The following is a 20,260-nucleotide window of genomic DNA, read 5'->3' as shown; positions in this document are numbered from 1 at the left end:
CCACTGCACTCCAGCCTGGAGGACAGAGTCAGTCTCCATCTCAAAATAAATAAATAAATAAATATAAAAATAAATAAAACCATGGAAGTAATCAAAATACATTAAAATCCTAGGAAATAACTAAAATAAGCATAATAACAACAGAAAATATAAAAACAAGTTTAGAAATCATGAATGTCATACTGACGCTTTAGAATAAGTTTTGAGCATCAGTGTTATAACACATTTTGTGTTATTTAACATTTTGTTTGCTATTTAAGTATTTGAAGTGTTAAAGTAAGTCATACTAAAGTTATAACTGAAATTTAAACTGCTTAAGGGTTAAGCGGTTTAAACTGCTTAATCTAATTGATACTCATGTATCAATTTAAATGCTCAAGAAAAATGGTTTTAATGCTTTTTTCTTAGATTAATAAATAGAAAATAAAAAATTGAATAAAACAAAAAAACTGAAGGAAAGCCTGAATTGTTCACTGACAGATAATTAAAAATAATTTCTTATACTGGTCACTGTATGATTTTAGCATATATTTAGGAAGAAATTCAAAGAATTTAATGACATTGCTATAACAAAACTACTTACATTCTCTTTGACTTTTTTTTTCTTCTGGAGACAGGGTCTTGTTCTGTTGCCCAGTCTGGAGTACAGTGGCGCCATCTCGGCTCACTGCACCGCAACGTGCCAGACTCAAGTGATCTTCCCACCTCAACGCCCCCAAGTAGCTGGGACTACAGGTGTGTACCACCACGTCCAGCTAAACTTTTTGTATTTTTTGTAGAGAAGGGCATTCACCATGTTGCCCAGGCTGGTCTCAAACTCCTGACCTCAGGCAATCTACCCACCTTGGCCTCCCAAAGTTCTAGGATTACAGGTGTGGCCACCGTGCCTGGCTCTCTTTGACTTATTTATGTGTTAATCAGAACTTATATCCTTAACAATTAAAAAAGTAGGTAACAATTGATATTAAGCCCTATCTCATTCCAACAATAAAAACATCAAAACAAAATTTTTTTTAGACAGGATCTTGCTCTGTTGCCCAGGCTAGAGTGCAGTGGTGCAATCACAGCTCACTGCAGCCTTAACCTCCTGGGCTCAAGGGATCCTCCCACCACCACCTCCTGAGTAGCTGGGACTACAGGCATGCACAACCACACCTGGCTAAATTTTTTTTATTTTTTGTAGAGACAAGTCTTGCCATATTGCCCAGGCTAGTCTCGAACTCCTGGCCTCAAGCAATCCTCTGGCCTCAGCTTCCCAAAGTGCTGGAATTACAGGGATGAGCCACCACACCCAACTAAAAATTATTTTTTATGTTTGATAATTAAGAACATTTACAAAATGTTAGGCTGGGAGCAGTGGCTCACACCTGTAATCCCAGCACTTTGGGAGGCCAAGGTGGGTGGATCACTTGAGGTCAGGAGTTCAAGACCAGCCTGGCGAACATGATGAAATCCCGTCTCTACTGAAAATACAAAAATTAGCTGGATGTGGTGGCACACACCTGCAGTACCAGCTACTCGGGTGGCTGAGGCAGGAGAATCACTTGAACCCAGGAGGCAGAGGTTGTAGTGAGCCGAGATTGTGCCACTGCACTCCAGCCTGGTGAGAGAGCGAGACTCCATCTCAAAAAAAAAAAAACAAAGAATAGTAGGAGGAATTAGAAAAAAAAGATGACTCAAGGTGACTTCAAACACTGGAAGGGGTATAGAAGCCCCAGAAAAACCACCAAAAGAAACAGGCTTTATCTCAATATAAAAATAACTTTTTATACACTGTAGCCAAGACCACAAATTGAATGGGCTGCTTTAGGAGGTAACAAGCTGTTCATCCTGGAAGAATTCACATAGAGGAAAAAGAGGCTGATTAGGAAAAGGATTTAATTAGATAACTTCTAAAGCCATTTTGAATAAAATGCTGGGACAGGCCAAGTACAGTGGCTCACCCCTACATTCCCTGTACTTTGGGAGGCTGAGATGGGAAGACTGCTTGAGGCCAGGAGTTTGAGATCACCCTGGGCAACAGAGTGAGTGAGACCTTGGAGGCTGAGGTGGGAGGATCACTTAAGCCCGGCAGGTACAGGCTGCAGTGAGCTGTGATTGTGCAACTGCGCTCCAGTCTGGGCGACAAGGTGAGACTCTGTCAAAAAAAAAAAAAAAAAAAAAAGCTGGGACATAATACTTACCTGTCCACTTATCTATACTACAAAAATGGTTTATATATTTATATTTAGTAAAAGTATCATAAGAAAATAAAGATGGGGCCAGGCGCAGTGGCTCATGCCTGTAATCCCAGCACTTTGGGAGACTGAGGCAGGTGGATCACAAGGTCAGGAGATCAAGACCATCCTGGCTAACATTGTGAAACCCCATCTCTACTAAAAAAAAAAAAAAAAAAAAAATTAGCCAGGCGTGGTGGTGGGCACCAGTAGTCCCAGCTACTCAGGAGGCTGAGGCAGGAGAATGGCGTGAACTTGGAAGGCAGAGCTTGCAGTGAGCCGGGATTGTGCCACTCAAAAAAAAGAAAGAAGGCCGGGCGCGGTGGCTCAAGCCTGTAATCCCAGCACTTTGGGAGGCCGACACGGGCGGATCACGAGGTCAGGAGATCTAGACCATCCTGGCTAACACGGTGAAACCCCGTCTCTACTAAAAAATACAAAAAACTAGACAGGCGAGGTGGCGGGCGCCTGTAGTCCCAGCTACTCGGGAGGCTGAGGCAGGAGAATGGCGTAAACCCGGGAAGCGGAGCTTACAGTGAGCTGAGATCCGGCCACTGCACTCCAGCCTGGGCGACATAGTGAGACTCCCTCTCAAAAAGAAAAAAGAAAAGAAAGATGGGACATATTAATATCCAGAAACACCTACAGACTACAGACTACAGATGGATGATACAGACTTCAAATACGTGCCACTGCCCTGCATTAAAATCTGAAGGACAAAGTAATCCCTTCCCCCAGATCACTTTTTTTTTTTTTTTTTTTTTTTTTTTTTTTTTTTGAGACGGAGTCTTGCTCTGTAGCCCGGGCTGGACTGCAGTGGCCGGATCTCAGCTCACTGCAAGCTCCGCCTCCCGGGTTTACGCCATTCTCCTGCCTCAGCCTCCGGAGTAGCTGGGACTACAGGCGCCCGCCACCTCGCCCGGCTAGTTTTTTGTATTTTTAGTAGAGACGGGGTTTCACCGTATTAGCCAGGATGGTCTCGATCTCCTGACCTCGTGATCCGCCCGTCTCGGCCTCCCAAAGTGCTGGGATTACAGGCTTGAGCCACCGCGCCCGGCCAGATCACTTTTTAAAACCACAGATCTATATGTTTTTTTTAAAAGCTATAAAAATATTATTCTAAGAGCAGTAACTAGAACATTAGAACAATTCAGGTTTTAATTCACAAAACTGATGTATAAGTAGACTATTTTTAAAATAAACTTAAACTTACCCCTAGTGTGTTTTTATCCATGATTTTTATAGCTACCATCTCTCCAGTAAGGATATGGCAGGCAAGTTTGACCTTTGCAAAGCCACCTAAGTAGGAAAATGTATTATGAAAGCATAAGCAAGGACTTAGGCACAAACACCTTTTTATAAATAATAATTTTAAAAGACTCTATCAAGCCAAATTTTCCTAGAAGTTTGTGGCTTTTTTGTCCTGTTGCTTCTTGTTTCCAATGTCTAGCTAAAGGTTTTTTTTGTTTGTTTTTACCATGAAAGTGTATCTCTAACTTTATAATAAAAAAAAAAACACAGAACTCACTTTAGAAATTTGCTTTATGATTAACACTGCAATTAAATTTCCTTTATAGTTAACACTGCTAGAATACAATATAAAGTTGCTGAGGCCAAAGACAAATTATGTGAAAATTCCACTCAGTTTTAAAACTTTGAAGATAAGCAATTATTTTTCAAAACTGGATGAAAAGCTGGATAAATGTCTCCACTCAGGTAGCTAAAAGAAATCTCCAAATTAAAATTTCCAAAAAGAACTTCCTAGTAGTCTCTCCCATGGTCTTCTTCCTTTCAACAAAGGGCAACTCCATTTTCCCTGGTGCTCAGGCCAAAAACCCTGGAACCATCCTTAGCCCTTCTCTTTCTCTAGCATTTCAACCCATCAATAAATCCCACTGGCTCTGTCTTCAAAATGTATCAATGGTTACCTTGGGGGAAAGTAGGCAGGTACTCCCTGGAAACGGTCTATGTCTTGATCCACGCAGGGAATATATGGGTGTGTGTATACATATATATGTGTAAAACTCCACTGAGATTATTGCACTTTGCATATTTTACTATATGTTATACCTCAATAAAAACACACACACATAGGTGTGTATATATGGGTGTGTGTAAAGTGTATAGAATCCCACCCCTTTCACTGCTTTTACTACATCATGCTCATCCACACCAGCATCAACACCTGAATTATTGCAATAGCCTGCTAACATCTCCCTGCCTCTGCTCTTGCCCTCCTTCACCCAACCTCTTATCTACCAAGCAGCCACAGCAACTCTGTAAAAACAAAGGTCAGATTACCCCTTAACTCAAAACTCTCCAATGACTTTTATTTAGAATAAAAGTCAAGAAATAAAATAAATATTTAGAATAAATTTTTTATTTAGAATAAAATCAAAGTTCTTGCAATAACCTACAGGGCTTCTACTATTCTCCTCTCTGCTTGCTCCACTTTTTCTTACTGAAGTAGGTAGAAGAATTTTAAAACTGTATGGGTTAGACGAAATACCTCATGCCTACCCAAATAATCTATACTCTCAAATAATTGATCTATCCACTACCTCCAAAAGAAATAATAATTACCTGTCCCAATAGTTTCATGTAATTCATAATATTTGAGAAGTTCATCATAATCTTTCATAGTCCTCTTGCAAATTTATTTAGAATTAGAAAAAGAACCTAGAAGACAGAGAGTACATAATCAATAAAGGAAATAATATCGGATCATCTCCTCCATTCTTACAACTGCAAATCTAAATAAGTCTTACACATATACACGATACTGAAAAAACTGATTATTGGCCATATGAAAGAAAGGATTCCTATCTCACACCATATATAAAAATGAATTCCAGATAAAGACTTAAAAAGTATGAAACATAAACCTTTAAAACTTTTTAAAGAATACTGTCATTATTTCAGGATAGGAGAGGATCGCTTAAATAAAGTACCAATAATAATGAAAACAATTAATATATTAAACAACATTAAAATTAAGAACTTCAGCTGGGCACAGTGGCGCATGTGTTGTCAGCCACTAGGGAGGATTGCTTGAGCACAGGAGTTTGAGGCCAGCGTGGGCAACAGAGCGAGACCATGTCTCCAAAAAGAATAAAAATAAAAATAAGTTCTTCTATACATACAAAGACACCATCAAAAAAAGAAAACCATAAATGTGAGAAGATACTTGCAACAAATATAATAGTGGATATACACAGAAAATACATAAACTCTGACAAAACAATAAGAAAAACTCAACAGCAAAATAAGCAAATGATACAAAAAACTTTTCTCGGCCAGGCATGGTGGCTCACGCCTGTAATCCCAGCACTTTGGGAGGCCGAGGCGGGCAGATCACGAGGTCATGAGTTCGAGACCAGCCTGGCCAACATGGTGAAACCCCATCTCTACCAAAGATACAAAAAATTAGCCACGCGTGGTGGTGTTCACCTGTAATCCCAGCTACTTGGGAGGCTGACACAGGAGAATCGCTTGAACCCGAGAGGTGGAAGTTGCAGTGAGCCGAGATCGTAGCCTGGGCAAAAGGGCGAGACTTTGTCTCAAAAAAAAAAAAAGTTCTCAAAGAAACACAAATGGCCAATAAAAACATGAAAAAGGGAGTCTCTGAGACTACTCTGGCTTGGGAGGCTGCCTGAAGAAAAAATAATTTTAAAAAAAAAGAAATGAGGCTGGGCGAGGTGGCTCACACCTCTAATCCCAGCACTTTGGGAAGCTGAGGTGGATAGATCACCTAAGTTCAGGGTTCGAGACCAGCCTGGCCAACATGGCAAAACCTGTCTCTACTAAAAATACAAAAATTAGCCGGGCGTGGTGGCAGGAGCCTGTAAGTAATCCCAGCTACTTGGGAGGCTGAGGCAGGAGAATCGCTTGAACCTGGGAGGCAGAGGTTGCAGTAAGCTGAGATCATGCCATTGCACTCCAGCCTGGCCAACAAGAGTAAAACTCCATCTCAAAAAAAAAAAAGGCCGGGCAAAGTGGCTCACGCCTGTAATCCCAGCACTTCGGGAGGCCGAGGTGGGTGGATCACAAGGTCTGGAAAAGAAGACCATCCTGGCTAACATGGTGAAACCCCATCTCTACTAAAACTACAAAAAATTAGCCGGGCATGGTGGCATGCAGCTGCAGTCTCAGCTACTCGGGAGATTGAGGCAGGAGAATCAATTAAGCCCAGGAGGCAGAGGTTGCAGTGAGCCAAGATCATACCACTGCACTCCAGCCTGGGTAACAGAGCAAGACTCTCTCTCAAAAAAAAAAAAAAAAGAAAAAATTTATCAGTATTATCAGGAAAACCCAAACTAAGAACCCAGTCATATACAAGTTTAATATGAATATGATGTATTTTATTAGTATGCTTCACAACTTGTTGGTTATATATACAGTTAAGTATACATCAAATAATACATAAAAATTAGTTGTGAAAAAAATTAGGTAGATCTTACTGATTTTGTCTCCCTGAGTTTTAAAATTAAGTAGTTTATTTTAAAAAAAACCAGAGAAATGAGTAGGGCCCTGTTATGCACATTAATAAACAAAGTCACACTCATACCATCTCTGTCTTACTTGTGGAAAATATCCTCTTGGTTGACTTGTAGAGATCAGCAGTGTGTCCCGAAGAACTGCAAATGCAGTCCTAGAAAACTCTTGAATTTGCTTTTATTCATTCATTTATTCATACAGATATTTACTGAGCACCTGTGATATGCCAAACCTGCCCTTGGCACTAGGGCTGTAATGGAGAAGAAATGTGATTCTGCCCTCATGGAGTGTATATTCTAGTGGAGAAGACGAAAGGCAAATAAGTAGACAACAAATTAATAATTATAATTTATAGGCCAGGTGCAGAGGCTCACGCCTGTAATCCCAGCACTTCGGGAGGCCAGAGTGGGCGGATCCCAAGGTCAGGAGTTCAAGACCAACCTGGCCAACATATTAAAACCCAGTTTCTACTTAAAAATACAAAAATTAGCCAGGCCTTGTGGTGTGCGCCTGCAATCCCAGCTACTCGGGAGGTTGAGGCAGGAGAATTGCTTGAACCCAGGAGGCAGAGTTTGCAGTGAGCCAAGATCACACCACTGCACTCCAGCCTGGGCAACAAAGCAAGACTCTGTCTCAAAAAATAATAATTATTATTATTATTATCTATAATAAATACTGAAATAAAAATAAGCAACAGTGGTTTCTGAGAAGGTAACATTTAAGCCAAGTTCTAATTCAAAGGATAAGAATTGAGAAAATCAGCCCTGCCAGTAATCAGACTGTGATATTCCTATCAAAACTTGAACAATGGTTTCAATAGAATCTGAACATGACCATGTAAACAATGTTTCCATTCAAGGCTGTTAAAATAAAGATCCTTTATTTGGCTGACTTCATTCTCTTCAATGACATCCTCAGCCCCACGTCATTATTCCCTCATTCTGCCCCTTTCAACTCACTCTGAGACTACCCAAAATTCTCAAGAGTATAGTTTCTCTTGCTGCAGCAAGCTAAACACATCTAATGATTTTTACTACAGATGTGGTCTTTGGTCTGTAGGCCTTAACAGTCATAGCCCACAAAGAATTAGAGGGAGAATATTCCAGAAAGAGGGAATTTAGGTGCAAAGATCCTAGAGGAAGTAAAAGTTGACAGGTACTGAACTGAGACTGCTTTTAGAGGTAACAGGTGATGGAAATGCAGATCTGGAGCTGGGACAATTGGTTAGCCATGAGGCGAAGGAAAAAAAAAAAACACATTGGATCTCTATCTCACACCATAACAAAATCAATAATAGTTGTAAAGACTTAAAAGTAAAAGACAAATCTCTGAAATGTTGAAAACATAGATAGCCAAGGCTTACCCATACCAAACCTACAGCTAGGAGTGGCAAAAGGAAGAAGCATAAAGATAGCTGGGCATGGTGGCTCATGTCTGTAATCCCAGCACTTTGGGAGGCTGAGACGGGCGGATCAACTGAGGTCAGGAGTTCAAGACCAACCTGACCAACATGGAGAAACCCCGTCTCTACTAAAAATATAAAAAATTAGCCAGGTATGGTGGCCCATGCCTGTAATCCCAGCTACTAGTGAGGCTGAGGCAGGAGAATCACTCGAACCCGGGAGGCAGAGGTTGCGGTGAGCCAAGATCGCACCATTGCACCCCAGCCTGGGTAACGAGCTAAACTGTGTCTCAAATAAATAAATAAATATAATAAAAATTAAAAATTAAAAACTAGGCCTGGCACAGTGGCTCACACCTGTAATCCCAGCACTTTGGGAGGCCGAGGCAGGTGGATCACAAGGTCAGAAGATTGAGACCATCCTGGCTAACATGGTGAAACCTCGTCTCTACTAAAAATACAAAAAGTTAGCCGGGCATGGTGGCGGGCGCCTGTAGTCCCAGCTGCTTGGGAGGCTGAGGCAGGAGAATGGCGTGAACCTGGGAGGCGGAGCTTGCAGTGAGGTGAGATCGTACCACTGCACTCCAGCCTGGGCAACAGAGCGAGACTCTGTCTCAAAAAAAAAAAATTAAAAACTAGTCAAGGTCAGTCACATGCCACCACTTCTGGCTAGTTTGTTTGTTTGAGATGGAGTCTCGCTCTGTTGTCCAGGCTGGAGTGTAGTCATGTGATCCCAGCTCACTGCAACCTCCGCCTCCCGGGTTCAAGCGATTTTCCTGCCTCAGTCTCCTGAGTAGCTGGGACTACAGATGAACACCACCACACCCAGCTAATTTTTGTATTTTTAGTAGCGACGGCATTTCACCATGTTGGCCAGGCTAGTCTCAAACTCCTGACCTTAGGTGATTCACCCTCCTTGGCCTCCCAAAGTGCTGGGATTATAGGTGTGAGCTACCGCGCTGACCAAGCATGACTGTTTAAGCCTCAAATTGATGAGTGGCAGATGCCACATAAACTACCTTCAAATTCTGTGTTCTTTACCCTGTTCTTATCCAGAACTGAGTGACTAGCATGTTACTAAGCCTTAATAATGGCCATGAATTTGGAAGACCTAGAGTATGAGTTCAACCTCAGAAGTGTGGTAAGCTTATAAAGGAAGACAGAGTAATAAGAGAAGGCCCTTCATACAATGATGAGTAGTCTTCTTAAATTGAGGTGGAGAAAAATCTGAATGAAGTTATCAAAACCCCAAGAGCCACAAAGGACGTTTTAAAAATACCATTTTTCAATGCCTGAAACACTGATTCCATGAATCATTTTACTTGGAGAGAAAAGGAAAATTATTATCAGCAAGTAAAAAGCTGGCGGGGCACAGTGGCTCCCACCTGTAATCCTAACACTTTGGGAGGCCACGGCGGGTGGATCAACTGAGGTCAGGAGTTCTAGACCAGCCTCACCAACATGCAGAAACCCAGTCTCTACTAAAAATACAAAAATTAGCTGGGCGTGGTGGCGCACACCTGTAATCCCAGCTACTCGGGAGGCTGAGGAAGGAGAATTGCTTGAACCCAGGAGGTGGAGGTTGTAGTGAGTTGTGATCATACCACTGCACTCTAGCCTGCACAACAGGAGTGAGACTCCATCTCAAAAAAAAAAAAAAAAAAAAAAATTGGTCAATGAATAGAAAACTAGAGCAGAAGCTTTAGAAGGAAAAATATCAAAACTCAAGAAAAAAATTAAATCGGCTTTAAAAAACAGGGTCAGTCTTCAACATCAAAGCAGAAACAGCACGCAAAAAGATAACATGCAAAAAGACATTCTGATAAAATAAACAATATTAAGCCATTTCCTAGGAAGAGATCACGCTAGACCCAACTTAATAAGTAGGTTGAAAATTTAACCTCACGAAATCTGCATGAACAGGGTAGGCAAACATTAGAAGCAGCAAGGTTAGGTCCCAGTGCTGAGGGAAAACTGTTGATAGCAATGAAACATTCTGCTTCCACTGGAGTAGAAAAAGTTACTCATGGCAAAGAGATACCACAGAGGACAAACTTATTCTCACTGGGCACCTGAAGGCACAGGATTAAATACTTTAAACAGCAACACTAATTCAGAAAAATTTTAAAGGGCATTTGTCAGTGGGGCAAATGTGGGGATAAACTGGAACTTCATCCTAAAAACAAACAGGAACCATAGGACTAAAAAATTCCAAAAGGCAATAAAAACAGTAAAAGTACAGAGGTCAACCTAAGTCTCAGAAATCTCTGGAATCCTGACACAGGAGACGAAAAAGAGCAGGAGAATGGAAATGGAGAAACACTGGGCTATAAATCTGAATGCACATGTCTACATTCCATGCAAAGGACTGGACTATTTCAAATTGTCACTCAGAAAGAGAAAGCAATTTGTAAGATGTTGGAATTCACTTCCCAGATTAGGGATTTAAAAGTGTCATAATTAACTTAATAGACTTCTCCCTAAAGAGTTATAAACATCCCAGTCATGGCCTCTGGAAAACTACCAGAGATGGGCTAGCTGGCCATTTAACAAGTAAGGTAAGACTGAAGCCATGTGCTTTTTTTTTTTCTTTCTTTCTTCCATTTTCTCTATCTACGCCCTTCTCTCAAATTACACCATGTCTTTGGATGAGTAATACCAATGTGGGCCTAGATTATATCTACTGAATCCAGGGAATATCGTTGTGGATGCTATATGAGAAAACTGGTGCTTACATTACAAACTGCTACACTAATCGCAGATTATACTTGATTTGTAAATCTTTGTGAATGTGGAGCTGGTTCTAAATATTCTTATGTGCCCTGTTTATCCTCTAGAGTTTGTTAATATAGAATACAGAAAAGCCTTGTGAACAGAGTTACCCAACTTTGTAGCTGCTGAAGGAGGTATATTATCAGTCAATGTGGAAGACAGTCTCTCAACTGTGAATAATGAAGAAGAAAATTAGACCCCAATCAGACACCTGAGTGCCCTTCTGGGCTTGACTAAATAGACAGAAGAATTGGGGGTATATGTAACTGGTTTTTTTTGAGATGGAGTCTCTGTCGCCCAGGATGGAGTGCAGTGGCGTAATAATCTCAGCTCACTGCAACCTCCACCCTCCAAGTTCAAGCAATTCTTCTGCCTCAGCCTCCCGAGTAGCTAGGATTACAGGCGTGTGCCACCACGCCTGGCTAATTTTTTGTATTTTTAGTAGAGACAGGGTTTCACCATCTTAGCCAGGCTGGTCTTGAACTCCTGACCTCATGATCCACCCACCTCGGCCTCCCAAAGTACTGAGATTACAGGCGTGAGCCACCATGCCCAGCCTATAATTGGGGTCTTTAAACTTCTCTGAAGAGCAAGGAATTGGGATAATGAGAAAACGTTTATGGTTAAATTTTAAAGGATAGCAACAAATCGGGGGCATTTTCTAACAGTATTATTTGGGCTAGTCTATTACTTGCCACATAATACATTTACCTTATCCTCAGAGCTTGGAAAGACACTGATGCTGAGGATAATTTCAAAAAGGAAGTAGAATACAGAATGATTTTTTGGGTTTTGTTTGTTTATTTGCTTGAGACAGGGTCTCGTTCTGTCACCTAGGCTGGAGTGCAGTAGCTTGATCTCGTCTCAGGGCAACCTCCGCCTCCTCCTGGGTTCCAGCGATTCTCATGGCTCAGCCTCCGAAGTCGCTGGGATTACAGGCATGCGCCACCATGCCCGGCTAATGTGTGTGTGTGTGTGTGTGTGTGTGTGTGTGTGTGTGTGTGTGTGTTTAGTAGAGATGGGGTTTCGCCATGTTGGCCAGGCTGGTCTAGAACTCCTGGTCTCAAGTGATCCGCCCGCCTCGGCCTCCCCAAATGCTGGGATTACAGGCGTGAGCCACCATGCGGGGCTCAGAATGGTTTATAATGTGGCCTTGCAACACATTTAATTAGCATCCTGCCCTGCTCCCTTGCAAAGGCTTCTGGGAGCACCAACAATGAGGCACTCATTGGGATGGATTTGCCCATCTAGTTGGTCCACACTAGTTACACAGAAAGGGCAGACCCTCTGGCGAAACAAGCCCACGAAGGCCCAGTAAGGGCTTTTCTGACTTTTCTGATTTTCTAATTTCTCCCAGACTCCATGGGAAACAGAAACCAAAATACAAACCAAAGTTAGGAACACTGGCCTCTAAGCAACAATCCAGGCTCCTGATACTCACCTCGTTCCACTAACGAAGGAGAAATACCAAAGGTAATTACTCGCCCTAAGTATTAGGGGCCTAATCCCTCTCTTGGGCAGCCTTTCCTGAGTCTACCCCTGGGGCCTAATCCCTCTCTTGGGCAGCCTTTCCTGAGTCTACTCCTTCCAGCTCCCCCACCCTACACCAGGTTTCTTGGTGGGAGCAACCCTGCTGCTCCTATTACTGATACAGCATTCGGTGCAAATTCCCCTTTTAGGCTGGGCGCGGTGGCTCACGCCTGTAATGCCAGCACTTTGGGAGGCCAAGGTGGGCGAATCACCTGAGGACACGAGTTGGAGACCAGCCTGGCCAACGTGGTGAAACCCCGTCTCTACTAAAACTACAAAAATGAGCAGGGCGTGGTGGCGCATGCCTGTAATTCCAGCTACTCGGGAGGCTGAGGCAGGAGAACCGCTTGAACCCGAGAGGCGGAGGTTGCGGTGAGCCGAGATCGTACCATTGCACTCCAGCCTGGACAACAAGAGTTAAACTCCATCTCGAAGAAAAAGAAAAAAAATTTCCCTTTTAGTGTGCGCCTCTGACGCCACTACTTTGGGGAGATGATAAGAGAGGATGGATTTGGACTCTGAAAAGGTAGTGATAACACATCTCCTTTTTTACTGGATTGCCCCAGGAAACTGAGTTGTATAAACAGAAAAAACTCGAAACTGTTCTGTGAACTTTTTTAGCGAAGAAGAGTCACGGAAACTGGAAATGGGAATTCACATCTATCGCAGCCTCCTAAGTGGCAAACGCTTGGCCTGAACACTTCAATAACCCTGTTAAGTAGACACGGTCATTATACCCACGTACGGAGGAGAAAAACGCGGGTCGGAAAGGTTAAATATCTTATCCAGGGAACAGGGCTGGTAAAGCGCGGGGCTCCGATGAAATCCTCCAGTCTCCCGAGAGCCAGGAGCAAACTGGGCTTGGGCCGCTGCGCCCCGCACAGCCCAGACCCCAGCCCTCACCTGCGACTCCGGCGGGCAGGCGGGAAAACTGACCTGAGGGGTGGAGGGCACGGCGGGGCGGCGCCCGACAGGACAGGAGCGCGCTGTGACAGAAGTGGCTGGTACAGCGTTCCTAGGAATCTTTTCGATCGCCGGGTTGTGGCCGCTTCCGCCCGCCAAGGGAATCAAATCTCCCGGGCCGGAAGGGGCGGGGCGGAGGGGGCAGCCGGGGCGCGCGCGGCACCGGATCCCAGGGAAGCGGACGCGCACGGCAGGCGGGGGCGCGCACAGTGCGGGGAGGTTCTCACCCGGGCAACGGTAGGGGGTAGCTGTGGAGCCCTGAAAGGAATGGCCGTGAGGTCCACTGGGCTGCGAGGGGTGACTTGAGGCCTTGGTCTTGCCCCGGACTTGAGGCCTTGGTCTTGCCCCGGAGGGCACGTGATGATTTTCCGTGTGGCGTAGATATGTGAAGTCTCCACATAACCCAACTTTCTTACGTTCTCTTCCTAAAATTGACGTGCCGTCTGGCAGTCACAGTTCTCATTTTCGTTCTCCCTTGCCCACTGGCCGTTCTCCCACCCAGCAAAGACAGGAATACCTCCCCCTCTCCAAAATGTGTTCCCACGAGGAATAAGAACTCCGATAACTGAGACTACAGACACGCGCCACCACGCCTGGCTAAATTATTTGTGGGTAGACACGGGATCTCGCTATGTTGGCCAGGCTGGTCTCAAACTCCTGGCCTCAAGCGATCCTCCCGCCTCGGCTTCCCAAAGTGCTGGGATTACAGGTGTGAGCCACTATATCCGGCCCAGAAAATCTTTAGACAAATTAAACTTTACAGAGTTGAATTGACCAAAGAATGAGTCCAGAATCCAGCCATCCCCGGAACCAAAATAGGTTCAGAGTGACTCGGGCTGCCATATCTTCAAATAACATTTATGGACAGAAAAAGGAAAATGACTTACAGAAATGGCAGTCGAGTATGGAAACAGCTGGATTGGTTGCAACTCAACCTCTATTTTGAGCACTGTTTAAACAGTTGGCCACCTGATTGGTGGTCCAAAAATCCGCTGCTGTGATTGAGACTCGCTACTCGTTACAAGAAAGGTTACAGTTTCTTTACACAATTCACTATGTATGGAGAAAATGTTAGGCCAGGTGCAAAGGCTCACACCTGTAATCCCAGCACTTTGGGAGGCCTAGCGGGGCAGATCATTTGGGGTCAGGAATTTGAGACCAGCCTGACCAACATGAGGAAACCCTGTCTCTACTAAAAATCCAAAAAATTAGCCGGGCGTGGTGGTGCGTGCCTGTAATCCCAGCTACTCAGGAGGTAGAGGCAGGAGAATCTCTTGAACCCGGGAGGCAGAAGTTGCAGTGAGCAGAGATGCTGCCACCGCACTCCAGGCTGGGCAACAAAGCAAGACTCCCTCAGAAAGAAAGAGAGAGGGAGGGAGGGAGGGAGGGAGGGAGGAAGGAAGGAAGGAAGGAAGGAAGGAAGGAAGGAAGGAAGGAAGGAAGGAAGGAAGGAGTTAGGCTGAACTTAAAATGCATAAGGAGGCAGCTTTAGGCTAAACTTAATTAAACATGGTCATCTGAATCTTCAGCAAATCAATCTTTTTGCTGGTGGAGGGTCTTGCCTCCATGCTGCTGAGTGATCAGGGTGGTGGTTGCTAAACGTTGGGATGGCTGTGGCAATTTCCTAAAATAAAACAACAATGCCACATCGATGGACACTTCCTTTCACGAAAGATTTCTCTGTAGCATATAATGCTGTGTGATACCATTTTATCCACAGTAGAACTTCCTTCAAAATTAGTTCTCTGAAACTTTGCCACTGCCTTATCAACAAAGTTTATGGAATATTCTAAATCCTTTGTTGTTATTTCAGCAAGGATCACAGCATCTTCACCAAGAGGAGATTCCATCTCCAGAAACCCCTCTCTCTTTGCTCATCAGTAAGAAGAAACTCCCCATCTATCCAAGTTTGATCATGAGATTGCAGCAGTTCAGTCACATATTCAGGCTTCACTTCCAATTCTAGTTCTCTTGCTGTTTCCATCAAATCTGCAGTTACTTCCACAAGTGAAGTCTTGAATCCCTCAAAGTCATCCATGAGGGTTGGAATTAACTTCTTCCAAACTCCTGTTAATGTTGATATGGTGACCTCTTCCCATGAATCATAAATTTTTTTTTTTTTTTTTTTTTTTTTTTTTTTTTGGGAGATGAAGTCTTGCTCTGTCACCCAGGCTGGAGTGCAGTGGCACGATCTCAGCTCACTGCAAGCTTCACCTCTGGGGTTCACACTATTCTCCTGCCTCAGCCTCCTGAGTTTCTGGGACTACAGGTGCCCACCACCATGCCCGGCTAATTTTTTTGTATTTTTAGTAGAGACAGGGTTTCACCATGTTAGCCAGGATGGTCTCGATCTCCTGACCTCGTGATCCGCCCACCTTGGTCTCCAAAAGTGCTGGGATTACAGGCATGAGCCACTGCGCCTGGCCATGAATGTTCTTAATGACATCTAGAAGAGTTAATTCTTTCCAGAAAGCTTCCAGTTTACTTTGCCCAGATCCATCATAAAATCACTATCTACGGCAGCTGTAACCTCACAAAATATATTTCTTAAATAAAATGACTTGACAGTCAAAATCACTCCTTGATCTATGGCATACAGAATGGCTGTTGTGTTAGCAGACATCCAAACAACCTTCATTTTCTTGTAGATCTCCATCAGAACTCGTGGGTGACTAGGGGCATTATCAATGAGCATTAATATTTTGAAAGGAATCTTTTTTTCTTAGAAGTAGGTCTCAGAAGTGGGCTTAAGATATGCAGTAAACCTTAGCCAGGTGTGGCGGCATATGCTGGTAGTACCAGCTATTCAGGAGGCTGAGGCAGGAGGATCACTGGAGCCCAAGAGTTCGAGGTTACCGTGAGTTATAATCACATAACTGCATTCCAGCATGGGTGGCAGAGTGAGACCCTGCCTCAAAAAAAAAAACACAAAGATACTCAGTAAACCATAGTACAAACGGTTATACTGTCATCTAGGCTTTGCTGTTCCATTTATAGAGCACAGGCAGAGTAGATTCAGCATAATTCGTAAGGGCTCTGAGATTTTGCAGGCCCAGCCTACAGCGTCTTTCCTTAAATCTCATGAACTGACTTCTGCTAGCTTCCAACTTTTCTTCTGCAGCTTCCTCACCTCTCTCAGCCTTCACAGAATTGAGGAGAGTCGTGGCCTTGCTTTGGATTAGGCTTTGGCTCAAGGAATTTTGTGGCTGGTTTGATCTTCTATCCAGACTGCTACCTATCAGCATGAAGGCTGTTTCGCATTCTTATCACTCATGTGTTCAGTGGAGTAGCACTTTTAATTTTCTTCAAGAACTTTTCCTTTGCATTCACAATTTGGCTAATTATTTGGCACAAGAGGCTTCCCTTCCAGCCTATCAGCTTTGGACATGCCTTCCTCACTAAGCTTAATCATTTCTAGCTTTTTATTTCAAGTGACAGATGTGTGACTCTTCCTTTCACTTGAACACTTAGAGGCCATTGTAGGGTTATTAATTGGCTTAATTTCAACATTGTTGTGTCTCAGGGAATAGGAAGGCCTGAGGAGAGGGAGAGAGACCAGGAACAGTCAGCCAGTGAAGCAGTCAGAACACACACAACATTTATCAATTAAGTTTGCAGTCTAATTATGGGCATAGTTCATGGTATCCTAAAACAGTTACAAAAAGAGCATCAAGATAACTGGTCTGCTGTGTGGGCTCACGCCTGTAATCCCAGCACTTTGGGAGGCTGAGGTGGGCAGATCACGAGGTCAGGAGTTCAAGACCAGCCTGACCAACATGGTGAAACCCTGTCTCTACTAAAACTACAAAATTAACCAGGCATGGTGGTGCATGCCTGTAATACTAGCTACTTGGGAAGCCGATGCAGGAGAATCGCTTGAACCCGAGAGGCAAAGGTTGCAGTGACCCAAGATTGCACCATTGCACTCCAGCCTGGGCAAAAAGAGCAAAACTCCATCTCAAAAGAAAAAAAAAAAAGAGTCACTAACTGGGTAGGTCAGGCCATTTGGGATGTAACATCCTTTTTTTGTTGTTGTTGTTCTTTTTTTTTTCCTTGTTTTGAGACGGAGTCTCTCTCTGTCGCCCAGGCTGGAGTGCAGTGGGCTCACTGCAACCTCCACCTCCCCAGTTCAAACGATTCTTCTGCCTCAGCCTCCCAAGTAGCTGGGACTAAAGGTGTGTGCCACCACGCCGGCTAATTTTTGTATTTTTAGTACGGACGGGGTTTCACCATATTGGCCATCCCAAAGGGCTGGGACTACAGGCTTTTTTTTTGAGATGGAGTCTCGCTGTGTCGCCCAGGCTGGAGTGCAGTGGCACAATCTTGGCTCATTGCAACCTCCACCACCCGGATTCAAGCGATTTACCTGCCTCAGCCTCCCGAGTAGCTGGGACTACGGGCACACACCACCACACCTGGCCAATTTTTTTTTTTTTTTTTTTTTTGAGAGGGAGTCTGGCTCTGTGGCCCAGGCTGGAGTGCAGTGGCCGGATCTCAGCTCACTGCAAGCTCCGCCTCCCGGGTTTACGCCATTCTCCTGCCTCAGCCTCCCGAGTAGCTAGGACTACAGGCGCCCGCCACCTCGCCTGGCTAGTTTTTTTGTATTTTTTAGTAGAGATGGGGTTTCACCATGTTAGCCAGGCTGGTCTCGATCTCCTGACCTCGTGATCCGCCCGTCTCAGCCTCCCAAAGTGCTGGGATTACAGGCTTGAGCCACCGCGCCCGGCCAATTTTTTGTATTTTTAGTAGAGATAACGTTTCACCATGTTAGCCAGGCTGGTCTTAAACTCCTGACCTCAGGTGATCCACCCACCTTGGCCTCCCAAAGTGCTGGGATTACAGGCGTGAGCCACAGCACCCGGCCGAATGTAACATCTCTACCAAGAATAACACCATTAGCAGCAATAATAAAACCCACAACAGTCTTTTGAATGATTTATGTGCACATCCATACATCATCTCTATACTCAAAAGCCTGCCCCTCTCTCACAGGGTAATTTGTGCTATTCATTCTTTCATCAGTCACCGATGTCTACACTGTGCCAGGCCCTGGTCAGGGCAATACCAGAGAAATGAAGAAAAGAGACATGGTTTCTGCCCAAGGGAGCTCACAGAGGAGCCAGACCCATACTAGAGTTGGCTAACGCTAATGAAGGACCCCATAGAAGTGCTAAATACAAGTGCAGATAGCTATCTTGTTTAGCGCTCAGAGGGAAGCGACTGAAATATTTTCTACCGGAGCTAGGCCTTGAAAATAATAGAAAAATCCAACAGGGGAAGAAGAGCATTCCCCAGGCAGGGGAAACCAGGTGTGCAGAAGCAGGGGGCAAGAAAACACAAGTCACCGTGGAGAAAGGCCAGTTGGGTGGAGCACAGGATGGCAGAAGGCAGGAGAGGAAGAGCTGGTAAGCAGGGGACCCAGTGGGAGAGCCTTGTGTGCCAGGCTAGAGCTGGGAGGTGTGCTGACCAGGAAAAGAACGGATTTACATTTCAGAGAAAGCCAGAGCAGACGCTGGGCCAGCATAGGAGTGTGCCAGGCCTGCCAAGGCAGGGTGAGAGCTGTGCTTCTCTGTTGGCAGAATGAATGCCATGAATCTCAGTGCCATGTGTGGCTGAGTCATCCGTGGAACGGGAAACAAAGGCTGGAGTCCAGTCTCTGAAGGCACCTCTCAGTACAATGCCCTTTCCCTTCTGTGGGCCTCCAGGTTAGCCAGCCTGGGGCTACAAGTCATGCCCAGATTTTACATCCAATCTAAGGGCAAGTGGGAAGCCACACAAAATTAGGGTTTTGGTAACAGTCCTGCCAGAAAAGGAAACAGCTTTTAAAAACTATTAAAAATATTTTAGGGATTTGAATTCAGAAACTACTTCAGGAATTTGTTAAATTTTGTAATTTTGATAACTGAACTGTGGTTAAGTGGTTGTATAAGAGAAAGTCCAGGCTGGGAGCAGTGGCTCATGCCTGTTAATCTCAGCACTTTGGGAGGCCAAGGTGGGTGGATCACCTGAGGTCGGGAGTTCATGACCACCCTGACCAACATGGTGAAACCCCGTCTCTACTAAAAATACAAAAATTAGCCAGATGTGGTGGCACCTGCCTGTAATCCCAGCTATTCGGGAGGCTGAGACATGAGAATTGCTTGAACCTGGGAGGCGGAGGTTTCCGTGAGCCGAGATTGCATCACTGCACGCCAGCCTGGCGACAGAGCAAGACTCCGTCTCAAAAAAAGAATAAAAAAAATACAAACCTTAGCAGGGTGTAGTGGCTTTTGCGCCTGTAATCCCAGCTACCTGGGAGGCAGAGGCAGGAAGAATCGCTTAAACTGGGAGGCAGAGGTTTGCAGTGATCCGAGATCAAGCCACTGCACTCCGGCCTGGGCAACAGAGCAAGACTCCACCTCAAAAAACAATTATATGAAAATGAAAAGCAAGCCAGGTGTAGTGTAGTCCCAGCTACTTGGGAGGCTGAGGTGGGGGGATTGCTTGAGCCTGGGAGGTAGAGGTTACAGTAAGCTGAAATGGCACCACTGCACTCCAGCCTGAGCAACAGAGCAAGATACTGTCTCAAAACAAAAAAAAAGTAACAAAAAATTTCAGGAATGTTAACTCTGTTTATCCCTTAGTACCCACCATAGAATCTTAACATTACTATAAATAAACAATGATTTATTTCTTAAGTTTCCATTCTCTGCTAGACACTAGATTAGGGGGTTGTAAATACATTATTTCTAATCTTGTAAAATAATTATTTCTATTCCCATTTTACAGGTGAGAAAACCAAGGCCAAAGAACATGAGGTATTAGCCAGGTGTGGTAGTGTACACCTGTGGTCCCAGCTATTCAGTAGACTGAGGTGGAAGGATTACTTGAGCCCAGGAGT

General features: G+C 44.3%; 1 protein-coding gene across 5 annotated transcripts in view; it reads right to left on the bottom strand.

Moving 5' to 3' along the window:
- MELK (maternal embryonic leucine zipper kinase) overlaps positions 1 to 13,475 on the bottom strand; it is a 104,902-nt gene extending 91,427 nt beyond the window's left edge. For 2 of the 5 annotated variants that reach the window (XM_037998249.2, XM_007968722.3), the window contains exons 1-3: positions 13,354 to 13,456; positions 4,800 to 4,895; positions 3,430 to 3,515 (exon numbers count right to left, since the gene is read on the bottom strand). In XM_037998249.2, the coding sequence (XP_037854177.2) occupies positions 3,430 to 3,515; positions 4,800 to 4,857 (144 nt within the window). In that variant the 5' untranslated portion in view covers positions 4,858 to 4,895; positions 13,354 to 13,456. Of the gene's footprint in view, positions 1 to 3,429; positions 3,516 to 4,799; positions 4,896 to 13,162; positions 13,186 to 13,353 lie in introns of those variants that run through there. The other 3 variants (XM_007968721.3, XM_007968724.3, XM_037998248.2) reach the window with 3 other exon arrangements.
- Positions 13,476 to 20,260: the final 6,785 nt, after the last annotated feature.

Source organism: Chlorocebus sabaeus, chromosome 12 (genome assembly GCF_047675955.1).
Source record: "Chlorocebus sabaeus isolate Y175 chromosome 12, mChlSab1.0.hap1, whole genome shotgun sequence".
Taxonomy (NCBI): domain Eukaryota; kingdom Metazoa; phylum Chordata; class Mammalia; order Primates; family Cercopithecidae; genus Chlorocebus; species Chlorocebus sabaeus.
Note: the sequence above shows the minus strand (reverse complement) of the source record. Positions and strands in the feature narration are given on the sequence as shown.